Source organism: Peromyscus eremicus, unplaced genomic scaffold (assembly GCF_949786415.1).
Source record: "Peromyscus eremicus unplaced genomic scaffold, PerEre_H2_v1 PerEre#2#chrX_unloc_1, whole genome shotgun sequence".
Taxonomy (NCBI): Eukaryota; Metazoa; Chordata; class Mammalia; order Rodentia; family Cricetidae; genus Peromyscus; species Peromyscus eremicus.
The window spans coordinates 6831846-6856529 of record NW_026734288.1 but is presented as its reverse complement, the minus strand read 5'-3'; the positions used below and the strand labels follow the sequence as shown (position 1 = coordinate 6856529).

At 39.1% G+C, this 24684-nt stretch overlaps 1 protein-coding gene across 2 annotated transcripts; it reads left to right on the top strand.

Annotated features, from left to right (window-relative positions):
- The first annotated feature begins 1475 nt into the window (after nucleotides 1-1475).
- Nucleotides 1476-24642, top strand: LOC131901030 (vomeronasal type-2 receptor 116-like). 2 transcript variants are annotated; one of them, XM_059252347.1, is made up of 7 exons: nucleotides 1476-1681; nucleotides 14246-14525; nucleotides 14899-15705; nucleotides 16556-16780; nucleotides 17552-17675; nucleotides 19294-19296; nucleotides 23647-24642. In XM_059252347.1, the coding sequence occupies exons 1-7, from the start codon at nucleotides 1476-1478 to the stop codon at nucleotides 24537-24539; spliced, it is 2538 nt and encodes an 845-aa protein (XP_059108330.1). In that variant the 3' UTR covers nucleotides 24540-24642. The 2 variants fall into 2 exon arrangements, with proteins under 2 accessions (XP_059108330.1, XP_059108329.1); XM_059252346.1 differs by lacking the exon at nucleotides 19294-19296.
- Nucleotides 24643-24684: the final 42 nt, after the last annotated feature.

Below are 24684 nucleotides of genomic sequence, written 5' to 3'. Positions count from 1 at the left end.
AATAATACATTATTCAAACAGTTTATGAAAAGAGATCAAAATTATACTGATGGAGAAAGAACATGTCAAATCCACATGAGATTCCATCCTCACCCATTGAAGAAGCAAACATTTCAAAAATAACTTAGACAATATAGGTGAGGATGCAGTGGGCAAGAATCCCCTCTTTTCGTGGTGGTTATGGAATCTATCTACCATGGTCACTGAGGAAATCAGTGTAAGATTGGATCAAAAATGAGAAGTCAAACTTAGTGATCTCTCTCAACCACTTGTGAGAATGGAGTCCATATGTGTCACTTGACATCCTAAGACACATCCATATTATTTGACAAGATAATTTCAGCCAGTCAAGATATGGAAACTATATAGATAACAACACGAGAGAAATGAAAAATAGATGAGATATATTTTTGTCCATAAATCAATGTGGTGGTCACTGACTTGAAAGACTGAATACATTTTCTCTGTCACCCTTAATAACACATGAAAGAAACTCATCCACACTTGTTCATGGAATCTCTATCAGGCAATGGATTTCCTTCACTCCAACTCAAAAAAGGTTCCATTTGTATATAAAATCTTAAAAGAAAAGATGGCAGGTTCAAATTAGATGTGATTCTCAGCAACAGGAATGAGTTTGGAGGAAACCACAGTGCTGGGTGGAGACACGTTTCACTACAAGACACTAAATACAGGAACTGAAGAGCAGCCAGGAGATCACATTTTAGAACTTTGTTAGATTGTGAATGTCTGCATTGGTAAGAATGTTGGAATGACAGAGTGGGTGTTGAGTCACAATAATTCATTAATTTTCTGGTCAATACCAGGCAATCTGGCCTGATGACAGGTTCTCCAGAGGACAGGAAACAGGTATTTTCAGGAGATTCTACGCGTGTGACTAGCATACATTTGCACACAAACTACAGCATGAACAACATTCAAGGCTGAATGTTGTATGTGGTACTGCCCTTCCCTATCACAGACAAAAAAGTACATGTCTCATGATTCAGCTCAAGCTCTGAATGACACAGGAATCTGATGACCCTTGCACCTCTCACTAATACAGAAAAGCTGAGGAAACCCACTGAAATGATCTCCAGTGGTGTTCATGCACATGGGTATTGAAACAGGACGGGGGCCCCAGCTGCTCATCAGGAGAGTGTCCCTGGGGCATTGACACTCTGTGCATGAATGACATCATGGCACCTGCGGCTGCAGACTGTGATTCTCACAACATGTTTTCCTACCAGTGTTGATGGAAAGGTGGCAGACCTCAGGTGCAGATCCTTAGGCCAGAAATTTCCAGATGCTTCCATGAATCATGACACAGATGGGCATATGGGAACTGTTATCTACACACATGCTCCCCATGTGGCTAGAGGAAGAAAACAGGCACTTAGACTTAAAGGCATGTGTGATGTTGTTCTGTAGGAGAAAAGGGTTTCACTTCTGCTCAGTCTTAGATCTTGAGAGCCATGGGGAATCTGTGGGCTCTCCTGATATCCCTCTTGCTCCTGAAGTTTTCTCTCATCTTGTACAGTTGGACAGAAACGAGCTGCTTTTGGAGACTAAAGCATGAAGAAGAGGATCATGGAGGTTTGAAGAATGACTGTGAGTTTTTACTTTACCTGTCTCCAGAACCGCCTGAGGAAGATTTGTATAATAATCTGACGGATTTTATGTAAGTCATTCACTTCTTCAATTCCAGCATCAATGTCATAAGTTACAAGTTTGTGTAAGAAAACTCAGGGAGTTCTGTTCTGTGGTTCCCTCTGTCATGCTTGAACCACAGAAAATTTTCTCCTTTATTGATCACTATTTTGGTATTTTCTCATGCATTTTATTGTACTGCAGTTTTCTTAGATTAGATTCCAATTCACTAATCTGGAAGGTGAGAGAGACGGGTTTCTCTTTCTTGTCTCCTCATGGTTCTCCTAATTGTGAAAGCTGTCATGGCCCAGGGTCTCAGAATAGGACATGAAAACACAAATACAAACCACTGGCATGAGTTCCGTGTTTAGAGGCTGTGTTACAGTGTCTTGTCAAGTGTGTGCCAAGGATTCCTCCATCAGTAATTGTAACTAAACCATTCATAAAGAGGTTTCTTAGTTTTAGTCTCTAACCAGAGTGCAGATGTTCACCCATAGAAATACAGGTGTGTGACTAGTATATAAGACGGCAGGTCAAGTATTATATAGATTTGTGTGAGTAGACATAGACATCACTTTAAAAATCATCTCTATACCAGTCCCTGATGTTCTCCAGCTGAAAATGACAATGGATTAAAAAAAACCCATGAGCTGTCAGATTCTATGCCAACCCAGTTTTATTTTGCTTCACTTGTGCCCAGTCACAGATTTGGGGCATGATTAATATCGGATAGGTGATCGATATTCCTTAGAATTAATTAGTAAATGCAACATGAAGAGAATTATTGGAGAAATAAAATATTCTTACTAGAAAAGGAGATGAAATTTGTCAATGAGGTTTTCAGATCCTATGTGTTAGATGTTGAAACTGGTAGATGCAGAGCAGAGATAACGGGGACATAGTCTTGAAATTCCTCAACTTTGCTGCTGTATAATGTGCCTGGGACTTTTTGATCCATGTACTGAGGTTCTTTGTGCTTTCTCATGGGAATTTTAAAGAATGTATTGCAATTGTTAGCCCTACTGTCCTGGGCACACTTTGATTCTGGTGTTTGCTTCCCATTATTGTTTTTCAGTTTCAGGTCAGCAGGGTTGGCATTTCTGTCACCTCCTCTTTGATATTCTACCTCGTAATGAAAATTTTCATTAATTAAACTTTAATAAAGTTATTCGCATGGCTAATCCTTTATTGCAAAATGTATTGAACCAAATTTAAACACATCACATTGCTTTTAGGGTCTTTCACATAATTTTTTACATGTAAATAGCATATAACAATAAACATAAAAAACCTTTCTATCTCTACCAATGGAAACAAGACATTTGATGAACTCTTAATTATCATAGGTACTTATTGGATTCAGCATAACTTAAGATGAGGCACAAACACTCATATCCAGGAAGACAAGGCAAACTAGTAAAAGGAAAATGGTCCCAAGCCGGCAACAGAGTCAGACATACCCTGACTCCCACTGTTCAACGTCCCACAAAAACTGAAAGCTAAATAATCATAACATATGCAGAGGACCTAGCACAGAGCCTGCAGGCTCTGGTTGTTACATCAGTGTCTGTGAGCCTGTAGGAGCTCTTCTTTGTTGATTCTATGAACTGTGTTCTCCTGGGGTCCTTGACCACTCTGGGCCTCCATCCTTCCTCCCCTTCTATTGCAGGGTTCCCTAACTCTGCCTGTTTTTCAGTAGTGGGTCTCTGCACCTTATCCCATTAGGTGCTCAAGGTAGTCTTTCTGATGATGATCAGACTACATTGTTCTATGGATATAGTAGAGTAACATTAGAAATCATTTCATTGACTTCTATCTTTCCTTCCTTTCCTCCTTCCTTTCTTTCTTTTTCTTCTTTTGTTCTTCCTTTCCTTATTTTTCTTTCCTCCTGTCAGTCATGTTTGGTTTTACTCTACATTTCTGAGCCATCCAACTTGCACTTGTCTTTTCTGTACTCTCTTCCTTCCTCCATGTGTCCCACACCTGGTCCCTCCTGTTAACATCTCCACCCATTCCCAGTCCAAATGCAAAAATCTATTCAATTTCAGCTCTCTGTTGATTTCCTGTCATCGACTTCTCTTCTATGTGCTTGCCTGTTTTCTAGAGCTGTCAGGTGTGCTGTGAAGTAGTTAGTGTGGTATCTAATTATTTTCATACACACCCTTAGTGCTGGCTTCACTTCATGGTGTCTCATAAGTTTTAGTATATTGTGTATTCATTTTCCCTGGACTACAGAAAGTCTTTAATTTCTTTCTTTAGGTCTGTCTTTATCCAGGAGTCATTTAATATAGTGCTTCTTCCACATGAATTGTCGTCTTTTGGTTGTTGTTGAAATATACTTTTATTCCACTAGGGTCTGATAGCAGGGTGTTATTTCAATGTTCTTGTATTTGTTGAGACTAGCTTTGTGTAAAAGTAAGTATGTGATCACTTTTGGTTGAAATATTTTTAAGTTTCTCTTTCATAGCCTTCAGAGTACCTTCCCATGCCAAAGATACTAGAATGTTTGTGCAAAGGTTGTAAGAAGGCAGCAGCTTAACCTCTGCATAGTCAATGAATTGTATGGATGTCATCTTTAGCAATGAGGCCTTGCTATCCATTTGCAGGAGCATACTGTTATCTTCCAAAGAGTTTGTAGTATTTGGGTTTTCCATGGTACCTCATTGACCAACAACAAAATTGTATGTAACCCAGTTCTAGTCCTGGAAGCATTATTTGGTGAGTGGGGTTGCCAGTTGGAATGCCATCTCCCTCATGATTAGGACACATCATTAGGATCACTTTTACATATTTAAGAAAAATTTCACTGCACTGGATTTCTTTGTCACTCAAATGCCCTAAATGCTATATGTCTCTGCCCACACTCCCTCCCTCAACCAAATCTCCCCTACTGTTTTGCCTCCAGTTTGTAGTGGTATTTGCTTACTTTGGGCCACATAGCTTACTTTGGGCCATATAAAGTGCTTCTTGCGATTGTATGTGACCTCTTAAAAAGAGAGGAACAAGGGATCATGAAGTTCTTCTCCCTTTTATCCATTTATTTTATTTTTATCCTTTTTTTAAGAGGTCACATACAATGTTAAGAAGCACTGGCTTCTTTGGTCTCCATAGCCCCAGGTTATGGGCAAAGCAAATACCCTTATATTTCTTCCTTTTTTGTCTCAATAAGAAGGTTCTACACCTAATGCAAACTATATACAGTAAGAATGATTATCAAATGTTATCCAGGAAATACAAAGGGTAAATCACATAAAGAAAAATGGAACTACCACTGACAACAACATCAAACAAGAAACACAGGCTACATGTGTGGATCATAGGTAAATGGCCAATTGTCAAAATGACTCCAATAGCTGTCCTAGCCTGAATATCCTAACTTTAGTATCTAAGGTTTTCTTAGCTAAGATATGAGGGGATTATAACTGTAACTATCTAATCTTCAATCCCATCAAAGATCTAAGAAGGAAGATATTGGGACCTGATAAAACACAAATTGCAAGTAACCAATTACCAAAAAATTGTGAGAATAGACAGAGACAGCTGGCAATATGGACAGTCACAGCATCACTGTGGCATCCATTCTGACTACAGTCCTAGAATATCTCACAGACAATTTCTAGAAGCATGAATTTTGGAAAACCATCTTACTTTGTCTTGGTAAGGTTCAGTAGTCTCTTTTCCTTGTGTCCCACTCATCCAAAAAGGACAGTATGCATACTGTCAGCAGTTGAGGCAAGGGCAGTCTTTGCCCAGCAGGCCATTTTGTGCCAAGAAGAAGACAAACTTATAGAAGAAGTGTCTTAGAACCCCAACATTCTCTTGGGAGTAGATCAGTGATGCCAGGAGCTATTGTGTCTCTCATCAACAGAATTATAAATTATCAAAACTATAAATGCCATAGTCTCTAGGTCTATGAAACATTTCAAGACTACCTGTCCATCTGGCCTGAGTTCATGTAAATCTGGAAAACTTACCTAACCTAACTATAGATATGACAAGCATGGTTGACTATTAATCTGTAAATTTTATATCCCTAAATAACTTAAGGACTCAGTCTTCACATAATCCATATAAGTAATCTGTAAACAGATATAGCATATATGGACAATGACCTCAAAATTGTGACAATACACAAAATATCCTAAATAGAGTTAGTCTTTTGTGACTTCTTCATACATGCTTTCTTACTTACCTGATTTGGATCAGCTAATATATATATATATATATATATATATATATATATATATATATATATAATATTATAATACTATATATAATATATATAATATATATAATAGTCAGTTATAGATTGTGGAAATTGTGCACAAATTATTTCCAACATTTTTTACATGAAATATTGCCAGGGTAAGGCAATTTAACTTTCCCTGGTGGAAGAACTTCAACCAATGTCTCTTAACTGGCTGAGAATTACTTTAAGTAGGTACTGTGAAGGCAGATATTTCCCTGTGCTTTTCTTGTAGAGGTAGTGTTAAAAAACAGTCTTTTAAGTCAGTAACTATAACAGGTCATCTTTGAGGTAACAGAGAAAGCAAAGGTGTTCCAAGGTATATAGATCCCATTGACTGAATGACATTATTGATGGTTCTCCATTGAACAGATTTCTATTTAATCACAAATACAGAAGAATTTGAAGGGCTGGTAGATTCTTCAATATGTTGAGCATTTAACTGCTCCTGAACAAGCTGTTCTAAGGCTTGTAGTTTGTCCTGTGTCATAGGGTATGGTCCAACCCAGAGAGGTTTACCAGCTAGCTATTTCAAAAGGAGTGCCAATGGTACCTCTGAGAGGTATATGGTTTAATGGTGGTTGTGCTCTGTTTGTGTACAGCCTGAATGGTTGGAGGCTATATTTATCATATATCATAATATTATTCCAAGAAACATAAATTGGTCTATATTCCACTTCTGAGATTGGAGAAATGTTGTTCTAGGTATTTCATTGCTGAAACAGATCTCTGCTGCAAAGATTCACTGCTACATTAGTCACATACAGCTTCAGCCTTCCCCATTGCCATTCTGGCCGTATGAATTCAACATATCTTGTGCTTTGTTTTACCCGAGATGGGGTTCCAATCCCTAGAAATTGGACATCTGCTTCTTGAAGAGGACAATCCGGATGCCATGATTTTGGTGTAGTTATAGTGAGATCTGCACCTGTGTCCTCCAAGCCTTCTAGAATAATGTGATCAATTCATACTCAAAGCTTTGGTCTTTGTACTTTTATGGAGGTCTTCCAAAATATTTGTTTTATCATGTTTTTTGGAGTTTTTGATCAGAGCTGTTCCATCATCCAGTGCATTACTGTGCTTTACAATAGGTACTGGATTATTTTATTGTCCTGTGGAGGAATTTCCTCTACCATGACTGGAAATGACTGGACCACATTCAATCTGGGGGCCTGGAGGAGGCCCTCTGAGATGTTTTCCAATGGTAAAGGATTGCCATGTGTATCTCTTGTCAATCTGCATTCATTGGTCCAGTGTCAGCCTTTGCCACATCTTCTGCATAATCCAGGAGGTTGAGGTCTCCCGTTTGGGTTATTTCTATAAGAAGCATTGCTTCTAGGAGCACCCTGAGAGTCATTTTTTCTCATGACCAGGTGTACCACAGTTAAAATACTTTAATGCCTTCTTCCACATTTTCACTCTCCCATTCCCAGTCAACCCATAATTTGTATTCTATTTCTCCACCTCCACTGCAATCCACATGCTCTCTGTCATGTCTTCTATACCTCATCTCTCTGAGTCTACAGTCTGTAGCTGTGTTATCATGTATTTAGCAAATAATATCCACATATAAGTGAGTATGGTCCATATTTATGTTTTGGGTGTTCGTTATCTTACCTAGAGTAATTTTTTTCTAGTTCATCTCATTTGTCTCCCAATTTCATGGTGTCATTTTTTAACTGCCGAGTAATACTTCATTGTAGAAATGTACCATACATTTTCTTTATCAATTTTTACATTTAGAGACATGTATGTTGTTTACATTTTCTGGCAAATAAGAATAGAGCAGCAATGCATATGGTTGAGAAAATGTCCTTTTGATAGGATGAAGCATCCTTTAGGTATATTCATAAGAGTAGCATATCTGGATCTTGAGATAGAATAGTTCTCATCTTCATGAAAAATAACTACGCTGATTTCCATATTGGCTGTATAAGTGTCCACTCCTATCCACAATGGAGGAGTTTTCCACTTTCTTTGCATCCTCATAAGGGTGAACTATCATTTGTTTTACTGATCTTCAATATTCCAACAAATATAAAATGTAACCTCAGTGAAGTTTTGATTTACATTTTCCTGATGACTAAGGATATTGAACATTTCTTTAAAACTTCTGGGACATGTGATATTCCTCTTTGGAGAATTCTCCATAGGGAAAAGTGGCTGGCTAAAGAAACCCACCCTGAATCTGGATCCCAGAACTAGGGAAAGATGGATCAGATCAGGACAGAAAGAAACACAGTTTGGCTCAGTCAGATCAGAGCCATGTCTGCCCCTGGCTAACTGAGTTGTGAAACCAACCAATCACATAGCAGGACAGTAGAACCCTGGGCCCCAATTCAACCCCTCATTGACTCCAAGATAGCCTGTGTAAACTGCCCTGCCTGGTCAGTTAGGAAAAAAGTCTGTTCTCTCCACCCTGGTAAAGAAAGCTACTCTTCTGGACTCTTCCTTGCCGAATAAATCTCTTTCTCCAAAGAGTTTTGGGTGTAAAGATCTTCATTCACTGGCATAGAGAAGATCCTTGCTGAGACATCCCCCAGTGGACAAAACAATGGAGAGCTGAAAGAGTAGGCCCTCTCAAATTGTACCAACTTGGATCCTGAGACCCAAGATGGAAACCAGCTCTAATGAAGTCAAACTTTGGGTCATCGACTACTGTCCTTTCTCCCCACCATCTGTCATACCTTTTAACATATAACAGCCTTCAAATATTACCTCCCTATCAAGTTCACTCCCTTCAGGTGTCTTTGGTAGAGAACACAACAATGACTTTTCAACCTTATCCACCTCTTAACATCTCAAACCTTCTCTCCCAACCAGTCCTGGAATACTTGCCATCACACTCATGCATTGAGACTCTAAAAGAGTTACTACACTATCTGATACATATTCAGGAAATAGCACTTCCTCTGGTTACTTATACATGGTATACAGATGGCAGCACTTTTATAAACAAAGAGTACATGGAGGAGGATATGCAATTATCTCAGATACCATAGTGGTCAAAACACTATCCCTTCCAGCCCATACTACAAATCAGCAGGGTGAATTGATAGTTCTAACCCATGCATGTCAATTATCAAAGAGACAACCCCAAAAACTATATACATACCACCAGCCTGCTCCTTGTCTCAGAATAATGAGACCTCATCAACCTCTCAAGGATCATGCCCCACCCTATCAGGCCACGCCCTACCTCTTCTCCTTCTAATTCTTCCCAATCACTCATATTGCTATTAAACTCTACATTTGGAGATTTAAAGTTTAGGAGACATATGCCCAGATGTTAAATTGGACCACTCATGTGGTAGGGTCTGGAGACTGCTGGAAACATAATGAATATGCAGGAAACAACTCTGCCTGTAATAACAAATGGAGAATCTTTTACTTTCTGATTAAGGACCCATGGCATTCTAATTGAAAAATGGGAGTTATTGGGAAACTTTACTATAGCATCTATCAAATTTGCCCACCAGATATGCTCAAATTATAGAGGGCACACATTTCACTCCCTCAGTCCCTGGGAATGGATAGAGTAGAAGTGGCACAAGATCCTCAAAGGCTCTTACATCCTCAATGTCACCATCTTTATTTTTTTTTTTTGATTGCACCTCCTTGTCACATCATCTCTTGTTTGAGACCCAGCTACCACATATCAGCTATTGAATGATGCTCAGGCTGACAATTTTGGAGAATGCTGGTTATGTGTCCTTCCAGAGTCAAATGCTCATCCATCATTTGTGGCCTCACCCATTGTCCTATTAGATTCTCCCACCTTACCATTTATCAATTACTCCAAGCCAAATTTCACCGTTACCCCTTATGTCTCTCACATTCTTTTTGGCATTACAGACTGCTTTAACTCCTAAAGAGTACACTTCATGGGTACTCTGGATTGTTCAGAATGCAATAATACCATTACCCTTGGTAATAACACCCAGCCCCTATGTCCAAACATTCACAATGCCTCTATTCTCTGTGGTACTCTGGTTTATCACTGTTTACCTGCTAGGTGGTCTGGGACTTCTGCCCTGGTATTCCTGTTTCCTAAATCAGGCATGGTACCTGGTGAAGAACCCTTGCCAATTCCCATTACTAAGTTCATAGCAGCAAGGCATGACAAACAAGCCATCCAAATAATACTCTTCCTAGCAGTCCTGGGCATAACTGCATATATAGCCACTGGAGTAGCAGAACTGATTACTTCTCTAGCTACTTACAATAATATTTTCTCACAATTCATCCAGAATTTCCAACAAGTAGCTCAGACCATCCTTACTCTTCAGGAGCAAATAGACTCACTGGCCACTGTAGTATTGAAAATGAGAGAGGATTGGATTTCTTAACGGCAGAAAGAAGTGGTCTTTGCCTCTTTTTTGGGGGAAGAATTTTGATTTCATATCAATCAATCAGGGTTAGTAAAAGATAAGTCCCAACAACTTCAAATAGATCTTCAAATCAGAAACAGCTCGATGCCCTCAGACAGTAGAGCACTAATAGTCAGATATGGAAATGGATGCTACCTTTCTTATCCCATCTTTTCTGACTTTTCCTGCCCCTACTATTTGCACCCTGCCTCATAAACATCTTGGTTAGATTTCTTCAACAACAAATCCTGTGAGACCAAAATGAGCCATCTTAGAAATAAGACCAAAATGCCTTTACCCAAAAACTAAGGCCTAAGATTTCTCCTTCTAGGAATAGGCCAATAATTACTGAAACAAGTCAGTCCAGATTCCAGAAACCAGGAAGTATAAAAGTACAGAGTCACAAGGTAGTCACGAGGTAATGCCTGCCAGACTATGGAATGTCCTCTCTCTGTTTTCCAGGGTAACTGACCATAAAAATGCCCCAACCTGAGGGCAGCCAGTGAGAAATGGTGGCAGGCAACCACTCCCTTAGAAGTTAGATTAAGCCATGATTTCTAGAAAGCCCCTAGAAGCGAGCCAATCAGAATTGTACCCATACTAGCACCCCTAAATGATGTAATCTTGTGATTTTTCCCTTTAAAAATTGAGCTTGCAGGCAGGCGGGCACTTCCTCCAGCTTCCACTTCATTGGGAGTATTGGACGAAGTCCCTGCCTAGGCTTGTATTGCTTTTGGATATCCCAGAATTTAACCTTGCTTTTGCATTCCGGCATGCACATCTTTGGTGGTCTCTCTGGGGATCACGATCTGGGCACAACAATCCAAAATATTTGGGACCAAACTCTGAACAATTTAATATTATAGGATTACCAGACCCTGTCGATGAAGCCAGACATCTGCAGAACCTGGTTACATCTTGAGGAGGAAGATCAAGATTGTACCAAGAACCTTGATGCCTCAATTCAGCAGGAAGCAGTCTAATGATAACTTTGCCCTCTTTCCAACCTCCAACTGCTTATTACACTTTTCATTCCCCAGCTGCTTATTACCCTTTCCAATCCCCAGCTGCTTATTACTAAACAAAACAAGGGTATGAAGAGAAAAGGGGGTGGCTAAAGAAACCCACCCTGACCATGAGCCCAGAACTAGGGAAAGGTGGATCAGATCAGGGCAGAAAGAACCACAGTTTGGCTCAGTTTAGATCAGAACCATCTCTGCTCCTGGACAACTGAGTTGTGAAACCAAACAATTACAGAGCAGAATAGTAGAACCCTGGGCCCCAAGTCAAACTCTCATTGACTCCACTCCTAAGACTTCCTATATAAATCACCCTGCCTGGTCAGTTAGAAAAAATGGCTGTTCTCTCCTCCCTGGTAGAGGCAGCCATTCTCCTGGACACCTACTTTCCAAATAAATCTCTTTCTCAAAAGAAATTTGGGTGTGAAGATATTCATTCACTGGCATAGAGAAGATCCTTGCTGAGATGTCCTTCAGAGGCCAAACAAGAGAGAGCTGAAAGAACAGAGCAAGGAGGAGCTGAACAGAAGATCTTTGCTGAGATGTCTCTCAGTGGACACAGCAAGAGTGAGCTGAAAAATAACTCTTTTCTCTGGAGCTGGAGGAGATTGTGACATTTTTGCAGGGGTTTTTCCTTTTGCAGTGTGAAGTAAAAGAAGCATCATCTTAGGCTGGAGAAGCAGAGCTCTGCTAGGAAGCCCTCTTAAGTAGGTGTAGAGCAAAGCTCTGCTGTAGCAGCTGTCCAAGAGAGGAGCAGGATTGCTAGATCCTGCTGAGAGATCACCCCCCTACACACCATTTATACCGTGACTTTCCCAAATAGTCAGGATACCCTTCCCTGCTGAAGTAGTTCCAGGCATGACTTTCTTGAGAAGTCAGAAAAATTGTCCCTTCCAGGGTTTGGCTGCTTCTTTGCAGTTCCAGCAGTCAGAGCCCTGCACAACAGCTCCAGGTGTCCAGGAAACCTTCAGAGCAGATCTGTTGTTCTCAGCAACTCCAGGTGTCCAGGATACCTCACCTTCCAGGGCTGAACTATCTCCTTGTAGTTCAGCCATCAGAGCTATTCTGAGCATCTCCAGGTGTTGCCTGACTCCCCAGGTAGTCAGGACACCTTTCCCAGAGTTTCAATACTCAAGTTTTGGTGCCCAAATCTGGGACTAAACCCAGAGTTGTTGCAACCAATTTACTTACATTCTCTGTTTAGATTTGTCCTCCATTTTTAATTGGATAATTTAGTTTGTTGATATCTAGTTCAGTTCATTATATGCTTTGGAAATCAACTCATTATATATTTGGAAATCAGTTTTTTATATTTTGTTTGATGTGGGGGTTGTTGAAGACCTTTTCCTATTTTGTAGGCTGCCATTTGGCCCTATTGATGGTTCTCTTTGCCTTACAAAAGCTGTTCAATTTCATGAGGTACCATTTATTAATTTACAGTCTTAGAGCTTGCACTATTGGTATTGTGTTCAAGAACATGTCACCTGGCCATGCGCTCAAGGCTCTTTGCAACTTTCTTTCCTATCAGGTTCAGTGTAAGTTGTTTTATATTGAGTTCTTTCATCCTCATGGACTTGAGTTTTGTGCATGGTGACAGATATGGATCTATTTGCATTCATCTACATGTTGACACACTGTTATGTCAGCACCACTTTTTTGAGATGCTTTCTATTTTCCTTTGTATAATTTTGGTTTCCTTTTCAAAAACCAGGTGTCCATCAGTTTTTGGTTTAATATCTGGACCTTCCACTTAATCCCATTGGATAAACTCTGTTTTTATCCTAATACCCTGTATTACCTGTGGTTTTTATTGTTATAGCTTTGTCGTGGAGCTTGAAATCAGAGACGATGTTAACTATGGGGTCATTTTATTGTAGAGAATTGTTTATCTATCCTGTTCTTTTTGTTTTCCCATTTGATATTGAGTATTGTTTTTTTTTTCAATATCTGTAAAGAATTGCATTGGTATGTTGGGAATTGCTTTGAATCTATATATGGATTTTGGTAAGATTGACATTTTAACTATGTTAACTCTACCAATTCCTGTGAGATCTTTCCATCTTCTGATATTTCTCTTTCTTTCTTCAAATACTTGAAGATTTTGTCAAGCAGGACTTTCATTTGCTTGGTTAGAGTTATACCCATATGTTTTTTTTTTTTTTTTTAATTTGTGGCTATTGTCAATGGGGTTGTTTTTCTGATTGTTTTTTTGCCCATTGATCGTTCATATATAAGAGGACATGTGATGTTTTTGAGTTAATCTTGTATTTATGCACAACACTGAATGTGATTATCAGCTGTAGCAGTTCCCTGATAGGATTTTAGGGTCACTTATGTATACTATAATAACCTCTGCAAATATTAATAGTTTCACTTCTTCCTTTTGTATTTGTATACACTTGATCTCTTTAATTCCTAGTTACAGCATGAGCTTGGGAAGAGCAGGAGACATCTACATTGGGTTGAAGGCCAGGATCTATTGTGTGATTTTTTGATATACTCAATATGGTCAAGACACTTTTACACATGAAAGAAAATTTCAATGAATAAAATCTGCTCAACTTTAATCCTTCTTTAGTTATCCTTTAACAAATTAAGGATAAAGTGCCATTCTGTAGATATATGATTCATGTAATTGTTTTTTTCATGTTTCTCTAGAGAATGACAATCACAAAACAAATGTAGAGCAGACTGAATGTCTAGACCTGTAGATGGCATTCAGGGATCACAAAAGCCCCTTATGTATTTTTACAAAGAGAAAACTGTTATGTCAGAATGATCTATTTAGATGAGTTCTGAAAATGCTTTCATCTTTAAAGATCACTTTTTCCATACCCTGACATTAAGAAATCCAGAATTAATATATAAATTTAGAGGGGGCATAGAAAAAGGTTTATTTCATTGGCTTTGAACATTTCATATTTGTAATATCCTCTATGATGCTCTTGTGTCATTTTTAGAGTACCGACAGAGAAATTCGAGTTTTTTCTGGCATTGATTTTTGCTACTGAAGAGATCAACATGAACCCTTATCTTTTACCCAATATGTCTTTGCTATTTTCCATCATTGTTGGCCTGTGTTCTAATACAATGAAAGTAATTGATTTAATATATTCACCACAAGCAAATTTTTCAATAATTCCTAATTATGAGTGTGGAAATTCTATATGTGATGTATCACTTATAGGACCATCGTGGAGTACCTCTATAAAAATGACAACCATTATCACATCTCCAAAGGTGAGACAGAGTGGTACAAATTATTGATAGCACCTTGTCTGTGCCAATCCCAAGCTTCTACAGAGAATGAATGGGCAACATGAGTTGGTGTGTGCCAATCTATATCTTCTAAAGGATTAAGAAATCAATTTTTGGTATGTCACCAACATTTCCTTGTATTACAAAAATAAATGAATTGGTGGGGGGCAGAAATGCAAAACTTTTGTTGAACATTCAGACTTGTCATAAGTATTCTAGAATCCAACTCAACATTGACAGGTTTATCAAGCTGTCTTCTGTAGGAGGTCTGGAAGGTGAGTAATACAACTCATATCTATGAATGAAGTTTCTCCCTATTATCCTCACATTGCTTTCTTTGTTTTTTATCCTTCAGATTTTCTTTGGACCATTTCATCCTCTCCTGAGTGATAATGTCCTATTTCCCTATGTCTACCAGATAGCACACAAGGATACATGTTTGCCCAAGGCCATGGTCGCTTTGATGCTTTATTTTACATGGACCTGGGTAGGGCTGGTTGTCTTAGATGATGACCAGGGGATTCAGTTTCTCTCAGACTTAAGAGAAGAGATGCAAAGAAATGGAGTCTGCTTAGCTTTTGTGAATGTGATCCCAGATAACATGCAATTGTGCACAGCAAAGGCTGGAATATATGACAAACAAATCATGGCATCATCAGCAAAGGTTGTTATTATTTATGGTGAAATGAACTCTACCCTAGAAGTCATCTTCAGAAGGTGGGGCTATTTAGGTGTACAGAGAATCTGGGTCACCACCTCACATTGGGATGTCACCAAAAGTAAGAGAGATTTCAGCCTTGACCCCTTCCAAGGGACTGTCACTTTTGCACAGCACTGTGGTAAAGTTTCCAAATTTAGGCATTTTACACAAATAGTGAACATTTCCAAATATCCAGTAGACATTTCTCAGATGAGAACAAAGTGGAATTATTTTAACTGTTCAGTCTCTGAGACCAACTTTAGCTCATTGAATTATTATTTATTCAACACTACAGTTGAGTGGTTATCACAACACAAATTTGACATGGTCATGAGTGCAGAAGGTTACAATTTATACAATGCTGTGTACGCTGTTGCCCACACCTACCATGAAATTGTTTATCAACTAGTAGAGTCTCAGCCTATAGCCGAACTCAGAGGAATATTCCATGACTGTCATCAGGTAAATTAACTTACTTTCTATCATTCTTAAGTCATTATATTCCTAAATGGTCCCACAAGTGTTCATATGAACTTGTCAGGGACTGTTCTATCAATACAAAGATTTATCAAATTTCCCTAATATGAATATTTTATGTCAACAAATTGACTTCACAAGATTAACACTCGATGGATGACAACTATTTGTATGTGAAGTAGTTATTTTTGTGAGAATGTATCTCAACATTTTAACAAATGTGTTTAATATTGGAAATAGTCACTGAAAATGTTATCATAAAATCCTTAAGTGACAACTAAAAAAGAATTTCTTTCTAGAGACACAAAATATGTATTGATAAATGTCATAAATAATTATTTATATGAAGTATCAATGTTGACAAATAATAAGGACTGCTTGGTGTTAATAATTTTACTTTTATCTCTTATATGTATAATATATTTGCCTGATATGCATTCCCTCTATTCCTTTAGAAAACTTCCAGTCCTCTCACTGCTTAATTACACAACTTGTCTGTTTTAAAAAATAATTTTTGCTACACACACATACTCAAACTAACCCACACACACTTAAGTAAAATCATCCCTTTGGACAGTTTCCATGCAAATAACAAATGTTCAGATCTCTTTCACTATGTTATTATTTGATAACATTTCTTCTATTTGCACCATGAATGATGCATATGAAGTGTAACAAAATGTAATTATACATGAGATATCTTATATTAACTAGATAGGATATCATCAATATTCTTGTCTTTTTTGGAACACATTAAAAATTACGGGTCATTCACAATGTCACTTTGCCTTACTGGATAAGCATAGGTAATCATTTAATGATGTATCTCACTTAGATGGCTTCTTTGCTGAAGAAGAGGGTATTTACTAACCCTATTGGAGAGTTGGTGGACATGAATCTGAGAGAAAAACTGTGTGCAGACTATGACATATACAACATTTGGAATTTCCCACAAGGCTTTGGATTAAAGGTGAAACTAGGAGGTTATTTCTCCTATTTCCCACAAAGCCAACAACTGCACATTTCTGAAGACTTAGAGCAGACCATGGGAGCAACACTGGTGTGTACACAATCATTTTCATTCCTTGCAGTACATCTGTGCTACAAAAATATATGTGATCAGAGTGATGGCTTGGTGGTTAACAACAGTCTCTGCTCTTGCAAAGGGCCCAAGCTCAGTTCACACAGCTCTGTTTTTGATGATTCGCAACTACCAGTATGTCCAGGTCATGGTGATACAATCCTTTGGGGATCCATAGACACCAAGAGTTGTATTTCAATTCACCTCATACCACAGAAACAGATATACAAAATAAAAACACAATATGTAGATCATTAAAATTTTATAACTAGATAGAAACCATGAAATTTTGTGATTCTGTGTCAACATCTTTATAGCTTAATCAAGGATAGCATGCAATTGTTTCCAGAAACATATTTCTAAATCCTAAACTTTCATTTAACGTAAAATTTTTAGCCAGTGAGAGACTCCTACCACATGCCCAGTTTTTTTGCATTCTGTGACTCTATATAATCCCACTCTGTCTTCTCCCCCACCCAATTCATCATCCTTGATTTTGATTTTAAACCCTTCGGGAGCAATGCATGCCTCCTAAGCATGCCTTTTGGATCATTTTCATCAGGGAAGACACAATTTCTAATCTTTACAATCAAACTTGATACATACAATGTGACTCAATGTAATAAATATTGTAGGTCCTTCAACTTCATTGCAGGTATATAGAAAATGCTCAGATACCTGAATATGATATGTAATGTGTGATAATAGAAGAATATTTGAAACCTGTGTCTGTTACTTTGTTCGTTTCAGCTTCCGACTTCTACATGCAGTGTGACATGCACTCCTGGATTCAGGAAATTTCATCAAGAACACACAGCAGACTGCTGCTTTGACTGTGCCTGGTGCCCAGAGAATGAGGTTTCCAATGAGACTGGTATGTGTTTGTTTGCAGAACACATTGCTGAAATGGAATATCTTCTCCTTTCAAAAATAGAAAAGTCCTTGAAGGAAACTGAACACATAAAATATGTGATTTTAATAGAATGATTTCTCTGATATCAACCATAATATGAACTCTGGGAGGAAATTGAACTGTCTTCCTTAAAAAACACATCTTGCTCACACAATGAAGGTTACACAATCTATATTTTCCAAAAAAACTCTTTTTTCAATAAAAATTTTGCAGTTATTTTACACAGCAATCAGAGATCCCTCTCTTCCCTCCTTCAGCCTCCCCCCCCCCAACTTAACTCCATTCCATACAACAAGAAGGGAAGGCCTCCCACGGGTAGGTACATCCAGTAGAAGCAAGTCTAAGCCCTTCCCCTGGCTCAAGGCTTCATGAGGTGTCCTATTATAGTTAGTGAGCTCCAAATTGGCCTCTCATGTATCAGATGGATTCTGTCCTTCATCCAGGGGGCCTCAAAGCAGATCAAGCTACACAACTGTGTCATGATGCAGAGAGCATAGTCCAATCCCATGCAGGCTCCACAGCCAATGATCCCACTTTCTGAGTTTCCACACGTTTGGTTTGGACATCCCTGCATAGTTCCCCATCACGGTCTTGATGTCAGTGCTCATAGAATTCCTATTATCTCTCTTTGACTGGATTCCTGGAGCACTGCCTGGTGCTTGGCTGTGGATCTCTGTATAGGCTTCCATCAGTTACTGGATGAAGACTCTATGATAACAGATTACTAGAGCAGACCAGTTCAAGCACCCTCACCACTATTTCTAGTTGTTCAAGCTGGGGTCATCTTTGTGGATTCCTGGCAACTTCCCTTGTGCCCACTTTCTCTCTATCCCCATGACATCTCCCTCTATCATGATATCTCTTTCATTGCATTCTCTCTCCATCACTTTTCCAGCTTGACCATCCCATTCTCTTATTTCTCATCCCCCATACCCTATCCTTTATTGCCACACCTCACCCCCAGTTCACTAATGAAAATCTCAACTATTCCCCTTTCCTAGGGTGATCCATGCATCCCTCTTTGGGTCTTCCTTGTTAGTTAGCTTCTCTAGAGCTGTGGTATACAGTCTGGTTATCATTTCCTTTACATCTAGTATCCACTTATGAGTGAGAACATACCATGTTTGTCCTGAGTCTGGGTGACCTCACTCAGGATGAGTCTTCAACAGTTTCCTTCACATGATTAATTTTTTTTATGGTTTTCTTAGGTTTCTTTAAGGAAATTATTGATTTCTTCACATTTTTTTTGTTTGTGTTTTCTTCAATTTTTAAGGGACTTTTTTATTTGCTCTTTAAAGGCCTCTAGTATCTTCATGAATTATCTTTAAGGTTACTTTTATCTGCTTCTGCTACATTGTGATGTTCAGGTCTTGCTGTTGTAGAAGAGCTAGGTTCTGGTGATGCCATATTGCTCTTTATATTGCTATATGTATTTTTGCACACATGTTTGCTCTTCTCTTCCTCCAACAGGTGCAAGTGGTGCCTGTGTCTAAGTGAGATGCTATGGTCCACTCTGTGTCTGTGTCTTAAACTTACCTCTTGGTCTACTTGGAGCTGACAGATTCTGTATCTCAGGGAGCTGGTCTTGGTCCAATCTAAGCTAGGTGATTCTATGAATCAGGGAGCCACTCCTGGTTTTATCAGGGCTCTTTGTCCAGTCAGAGCTGACAGATTCTGTGTCTCAGGAAGCCACTCTTGGTCCAATGAGAGATGGCACTTTGTTTTCTGTGTCTCAGGAAGTTACTTGGGTCACAGGCAGATGGGTATTGGGGTAGGGTGGGGGTCTTGTAAATTGCAGGGTCTAATGGGGGGCTTTGGGGGGGCATGGAGGAGCTTTCTCTGCTGGACTGCAATTGAGGAAGAGGTGGGTAAGGGTTCCCAGGACTGGCTGTGTCCAAGGGCCTAGATCCTAGAGGCAAGACTCACTGGTTGGGAGAAGAGTCCCTCACTCCAAAAAAATGTTTAATGAAAACCAGAAATATTTGGTAATTTATTGTACAAGAATCCTTTGAACACAGTATTTCTATCCATATGTCTAATAATCCTTCACCATTTGTATGAATTGAATTTAAAACAGAGTCAGCCAGTCCACATTATTGTCCACCTGGCACACAGCTTATCACTGATGAGGACCAGAGAGGGTTTCAGACTCTTGTATTTAATGAAATATATTTAAGACCTTGAGGAATAGCTTACAGAGCAAAGCAATTACTGTGGAATGATTAGGATGAGTATTCAGATCCCAAGAATACACCCCAAGATGTGATAGTATTCTTCAGCAATGACATCCTACCAAGAGATAAGAAAAGTTTTCAGAATAGCCATAATCATGCATCTCATCTAGGTTGGAAAGTGCAGTTGGGAACAAAAAGAGACTTTCTAAAAGAGAGGGAACTGAAGAAAACCACCTGATGATTGTCTTCTGAACTGCAAATACATGCACAGATGCATGTGTGATTACACTAACATGCAAAAATCACTCAAAAAATCACATGTGCACATTTATGCATACTATGTAAACATAAGCATATATTTAATTTAAATCTTTTTTAGTTTAAAATTAATTATGTCCCTTTCATTTCTCCCTTCAATACCAGCATTAGCCTCACTTGAAACACAGTGACATGTCTACTCAATTCTCAAATCAATAGCAACAAGACTAGGAAGGTAGATTAAATCCAAATACACTATATGTATGGATGAATTTTAAATACAGTGTTAAAAATATCTAAATTTTTGTGTTGTAGCATATTCAAAATTCATGAGTTGTTTGGATTTTTTTCTAATACATAGATGAATAGTGGCAAGAACCAAAGTAAACGTGAAATTATAGATATCCACATACCATACGTCATTGGAATAAAACATAGTAGAAAAAGTACATGTCCTTTTGTCCAAATACTTATATTAAATATTGATGTTATGAACTTAAAACAAAGGGCATTTTGGTGCATGAGAGTACAGCTTTCTTTAATGGGAATATTGATTTATGCAAACAGTGTGTACCCAAGAGAATTGTCAATCATTAACTCTGTATGAAGATACAGACCAACAACACAAGCAAAACGCACATACATAGCATTGTATCCCCTGCCTTTGTGGTCTGGGCATGCTGTCTTAATCAGTGTTCTATTGTTATGAAGAGGCACCATGAACATGAACATTTTTTTTTTGAGAAAAGCATTTAATTGTGGCTCACTGACACTATCAGAGGTTCAGTCTATTGTTGTAATTACAAGGACCCTGGCCGCACACAGGTAGATATGGTTCTGGAGAAGTGGCTGAGTGTTCTCTTTCCAGATTCTCAGTCAGAAGGAAGAGAGAGACACTGGGGCTACTTGTGTTTACTCAGAAACCAAAGCCCATCGTCAATGACACACTTCCTCCAAAAATGTCACAGGTACTCCCACAAGAATAATCCACTTAATCCTTTTCAATCATGCCTCTCCCTGGAGAACAAGCATAATAATCTAGGAGCCTGTGGCGGTCATTCTTACTCAAAATCCTATATAATGGTCTCTGGTCCCCCTAGGCTCATAGGCACATCATAATTCAAAATGCATTTTGTCCAAAGTTAAAAGTCCAGCAGGGCAAACTCCAAATTCTGCATCTCTGTGTCTATTTTAAAGCACTCTTCAGATCTCCAATATCTTTCTGTTTTGTGGATTGTAACAAACTACTCTCTCTTGGGCTGGTTCATCACCCTGTCTGCAGGTATCTTGGCAGGTGCCTCATGACTCCGGCATGTCCAACATCTTGAGATCTCCAATGAAATCTGTGCTTCACCTTCCTGGCTTCTCTCAAAGGCATCTTTTGGCCTCCATGTAGGGGCACCTTGGACAAATACATGTCCTAGTGACCTTACTTAGCTATGGATGGAGGTTCCACACCTGCCTTCTTCTGTCCTTTGCTCAAAGCCAGAACCATGTGACCAAATCTTCCAATGTTTTCTGCTTATTAGGATGTTCAAATACAGTTTTACTTGATTTTTATTTTTAATGATTTCTTTCACCAAAACCTAATGTATTTCATTTCACAAGTTGGAAGCTTAGCTCAGTGTGTTCTTACCTTGATGTTGTCATTTCCTTTATTCCATTTAGCAACAGGCTTTCCTTGAAATGTTTTATCTCTTTAAGCTTTGGAATTACCTGCATTACACTTCCTGGGGCTCCTTTTCTTCTCAAACCATTTGTTTAGTATTTTTCCATGCTCACCTAGCTCCTTTTAACTATGGATTTGAATAAGAGGGACAATTAATAATCACATAAGGAAGTGAATGTTGCTCAAGTTTTCCTGGTCTTGTCAGGCCCATGGTCAGGTCAAATGTCTATCACTCGCCAGTCCCACAGCCAAGTAAACACATACAGACTTATATTACTTATAAACTGTTTGGCTGTGGCAGGCTCCTTGTTATCCAGTTCTTATATCCTCAATTAACCCATTTCTGTTAATCTGTATGTTGCCACATGTTCTATGGCTTTACTTGTTGCCTTTACATGTTGCTTCCTGGATGGCAGGATGGCATCTCCTGACTCAGCCTTCCACTTCCCACAATTCTCTTCTCTGCTTGTCCACCTATCCTATACTTTCTGCCTGGCTACTGGCCAATCAGTGTTTTATTTATCAATCAATCAGAGCAACACATTCACAACATCACCAGCAAGTCAACACTAGATTGTCTTAAAATTTCCTCAGTTTTCCTAATTCAAAACTCTTCAGTTTGGCCTCAGGCATATTTTTGGACCAGAACAAGTAGGAACCACACTCTTAGTCAAAATATAAAGGAATATCCTCTGAGCCATTTTGCTAATTTTTATGCCTATGAAACAGCTTGAGTTTCAGAGGTTCTCACTGTTTAAATATCCCTCAGGACTGCTTTCCATGATCCCAATAGCATGGCCAATGAAGCCTTACTTAAAACATTTAACTGTTTTCCTAATCCCTCGTTCCAAAGGCCACATTTTGGCAACTAGAAGCATGGCTGGGCCTGTCACAGTAATATTTCAGTCCTCTCTATTATTTTGGTCTTCATGTGTGTTATATTACAGTGAAGAGACACCATAACCATGACAAGACTTATGAATAAAGCATTTAATTGGGTCTTGCTTACAGTTTTAAACCATTGTCTTAATGTCAGGAAACATGTCAGAACAGAGACAGACACAGTTCTGGAGAAAATGAGTGTTCTACATACAGATCCTCAGGAGCACGAAGAGAGAGACATTGGGGTGTGCTTGAGCTTTTGAAAAAATGAAAGCCCATCCTCAGTGACACACTTCTCCCAACAAAGTCAAACCTACTACAATAAGAACACATATTTTAATCTTTTCAAATAGGTCCATTCCCTAGTGACCGATCAAACATCTCTGAGCATATAGAAGCCTCTCTCACTTTATCTACCACACATTCACAGAACAAAGATCTGTAGATAATAAGTATAATGTTTGAGAATTTAATGTGAGCTGTTTTTATTACCATTTATAAGCCCTAAGAAACCAAATATTTTTCTTATTTTAAAAACTTGCATAAATATGGAAGTTGATAACTGGGAATAAGAAGCTACTCTGTTCCCTTTGTGGTAAAGGTGAGGATTTCCATCACCAAGGATGGATTGCTACAGAGCAGCCTGACCTTGCTGCTCCATATAGCAACAAGGAAAAAATTATCAATGTGCCGGGCGGTGGTGGCACACGCCTTTAATCCCAGCACTCAGGAGGCAGAGGCAGGCGGATCTCTATGAGTTCGAGGCCAGCCTGGGCTACCAAATGAGTCCCAGGAAAGGCGCAAAGCTACACAGAGAAACCCTGTCTCGAAAAACCAAAAAAAAAAAAAAATCAATGAAGACAAAAACAGTTATTGAGGCATCCTCTGATTAATACAGACACTAAAAGATTAAGACTATAATGATGGAATTTTTAATTTCCTTCTGCAGATGTGGAGCAGTGTGTTCGCTGTCCAGAGGATCAGTATTCCAACCCAGAGCACACATGCTGCCTGCAAAGACATGTCTCCTTTCTAGCTTATGAAGACCCATTGGGGATGACTCTGGCCTGCATGTCCCTGTGCTTCTCTGCCCTCACGGCTCTTGTTCTTGGTGCTTTTGTGAAGTATAATAACACTCCCATAGTGAAGGCCAATAACCGCATTCTCAGCTACATCCTACTGATCTCCATCATAATCTGTTTCCTCTGTTCATTGCTCTTCATTGGGCATCCCCACATAGTGACCTGCATCCTTCAGCAGACCACATTTGGAGTATTTTTCACAGTGGCTGTGTCTACAGTCTTGGCCAAGACTGTTACAGTTGTCTTGGCCTTCAAGCTCACGACTCCAGGAAAAAGAATGAGAGGGATACTGATATCAGGGGCACCTAAATTTGTCATTCCCATCTGTACCTTGATCCAACTCATTCTCTGTGGAATCTGGCTGGTCATGGCCCCTCCCTTTATTGACACAGATACACACTCTGAGCATGGACAGATTATCATTGTGTGCAGCAAAGGCTCAGCTATTGCATTCCATTTTGTCTTGGGATACTTGGGCTCCTTGGCTCTGGGGAGCTTCACTGTGGCTTTCTTGGCCCGGAATCTTCCTGACAGATTCAATGAAGCTAAATTCCTGACCTTCAGCATGCTGGTGTTCTGCAGTGTCTGGGTCACCTTCCTCCCTGTCTACCACAGCACCAAGGGGAAGGTCATGGTGGCTGTGGAGGTCCTCTCCATCTTGGCCTCCAGTGCAGGGTTGTTAGGGTGCATCTTTGTCCCAAAATGTTATGTTATTTTCATGAGACCAGATTTAAATTCTCTTCAAAAATTCAGGGATTAATCACTTTACTGATCCATTCCTAGTTTTAAGACTTTTAGATGACACTTAAAATATCTCTGTTCCATTTCCTTGGGGTGACCCTCTCTTCCATTCCCAGCTTTCATCATTTCCTATCCAGTTAATCAAGTTTCATGATGTCATCCTT

Excerpts from the sequence above, each read along its gene's own strand:
- LOC131901030 (XM_059252347.1), top strand. The coding sequence starts at position 1,476 with ATGGGGAATCTGTGGGCTCTCCTGATATCCCTCTTGCTCCTGAAGTTT. Across the intron at positions 1,682-14,245 it reads AATAATCTGACGGATTTTAT|AGTACCGACAGAGAAATTCG; the intron begins GTAAGTCATTCA and ends TGTCATTTTTAG. Across the intron at positions 15,706-16,555 it reads TATTCCATGACTGTCATCAG|ATGGCTTCTTTGCTGAAGAA; the intron begins GTAAATTAACTT and ends TATCTCACTTAG.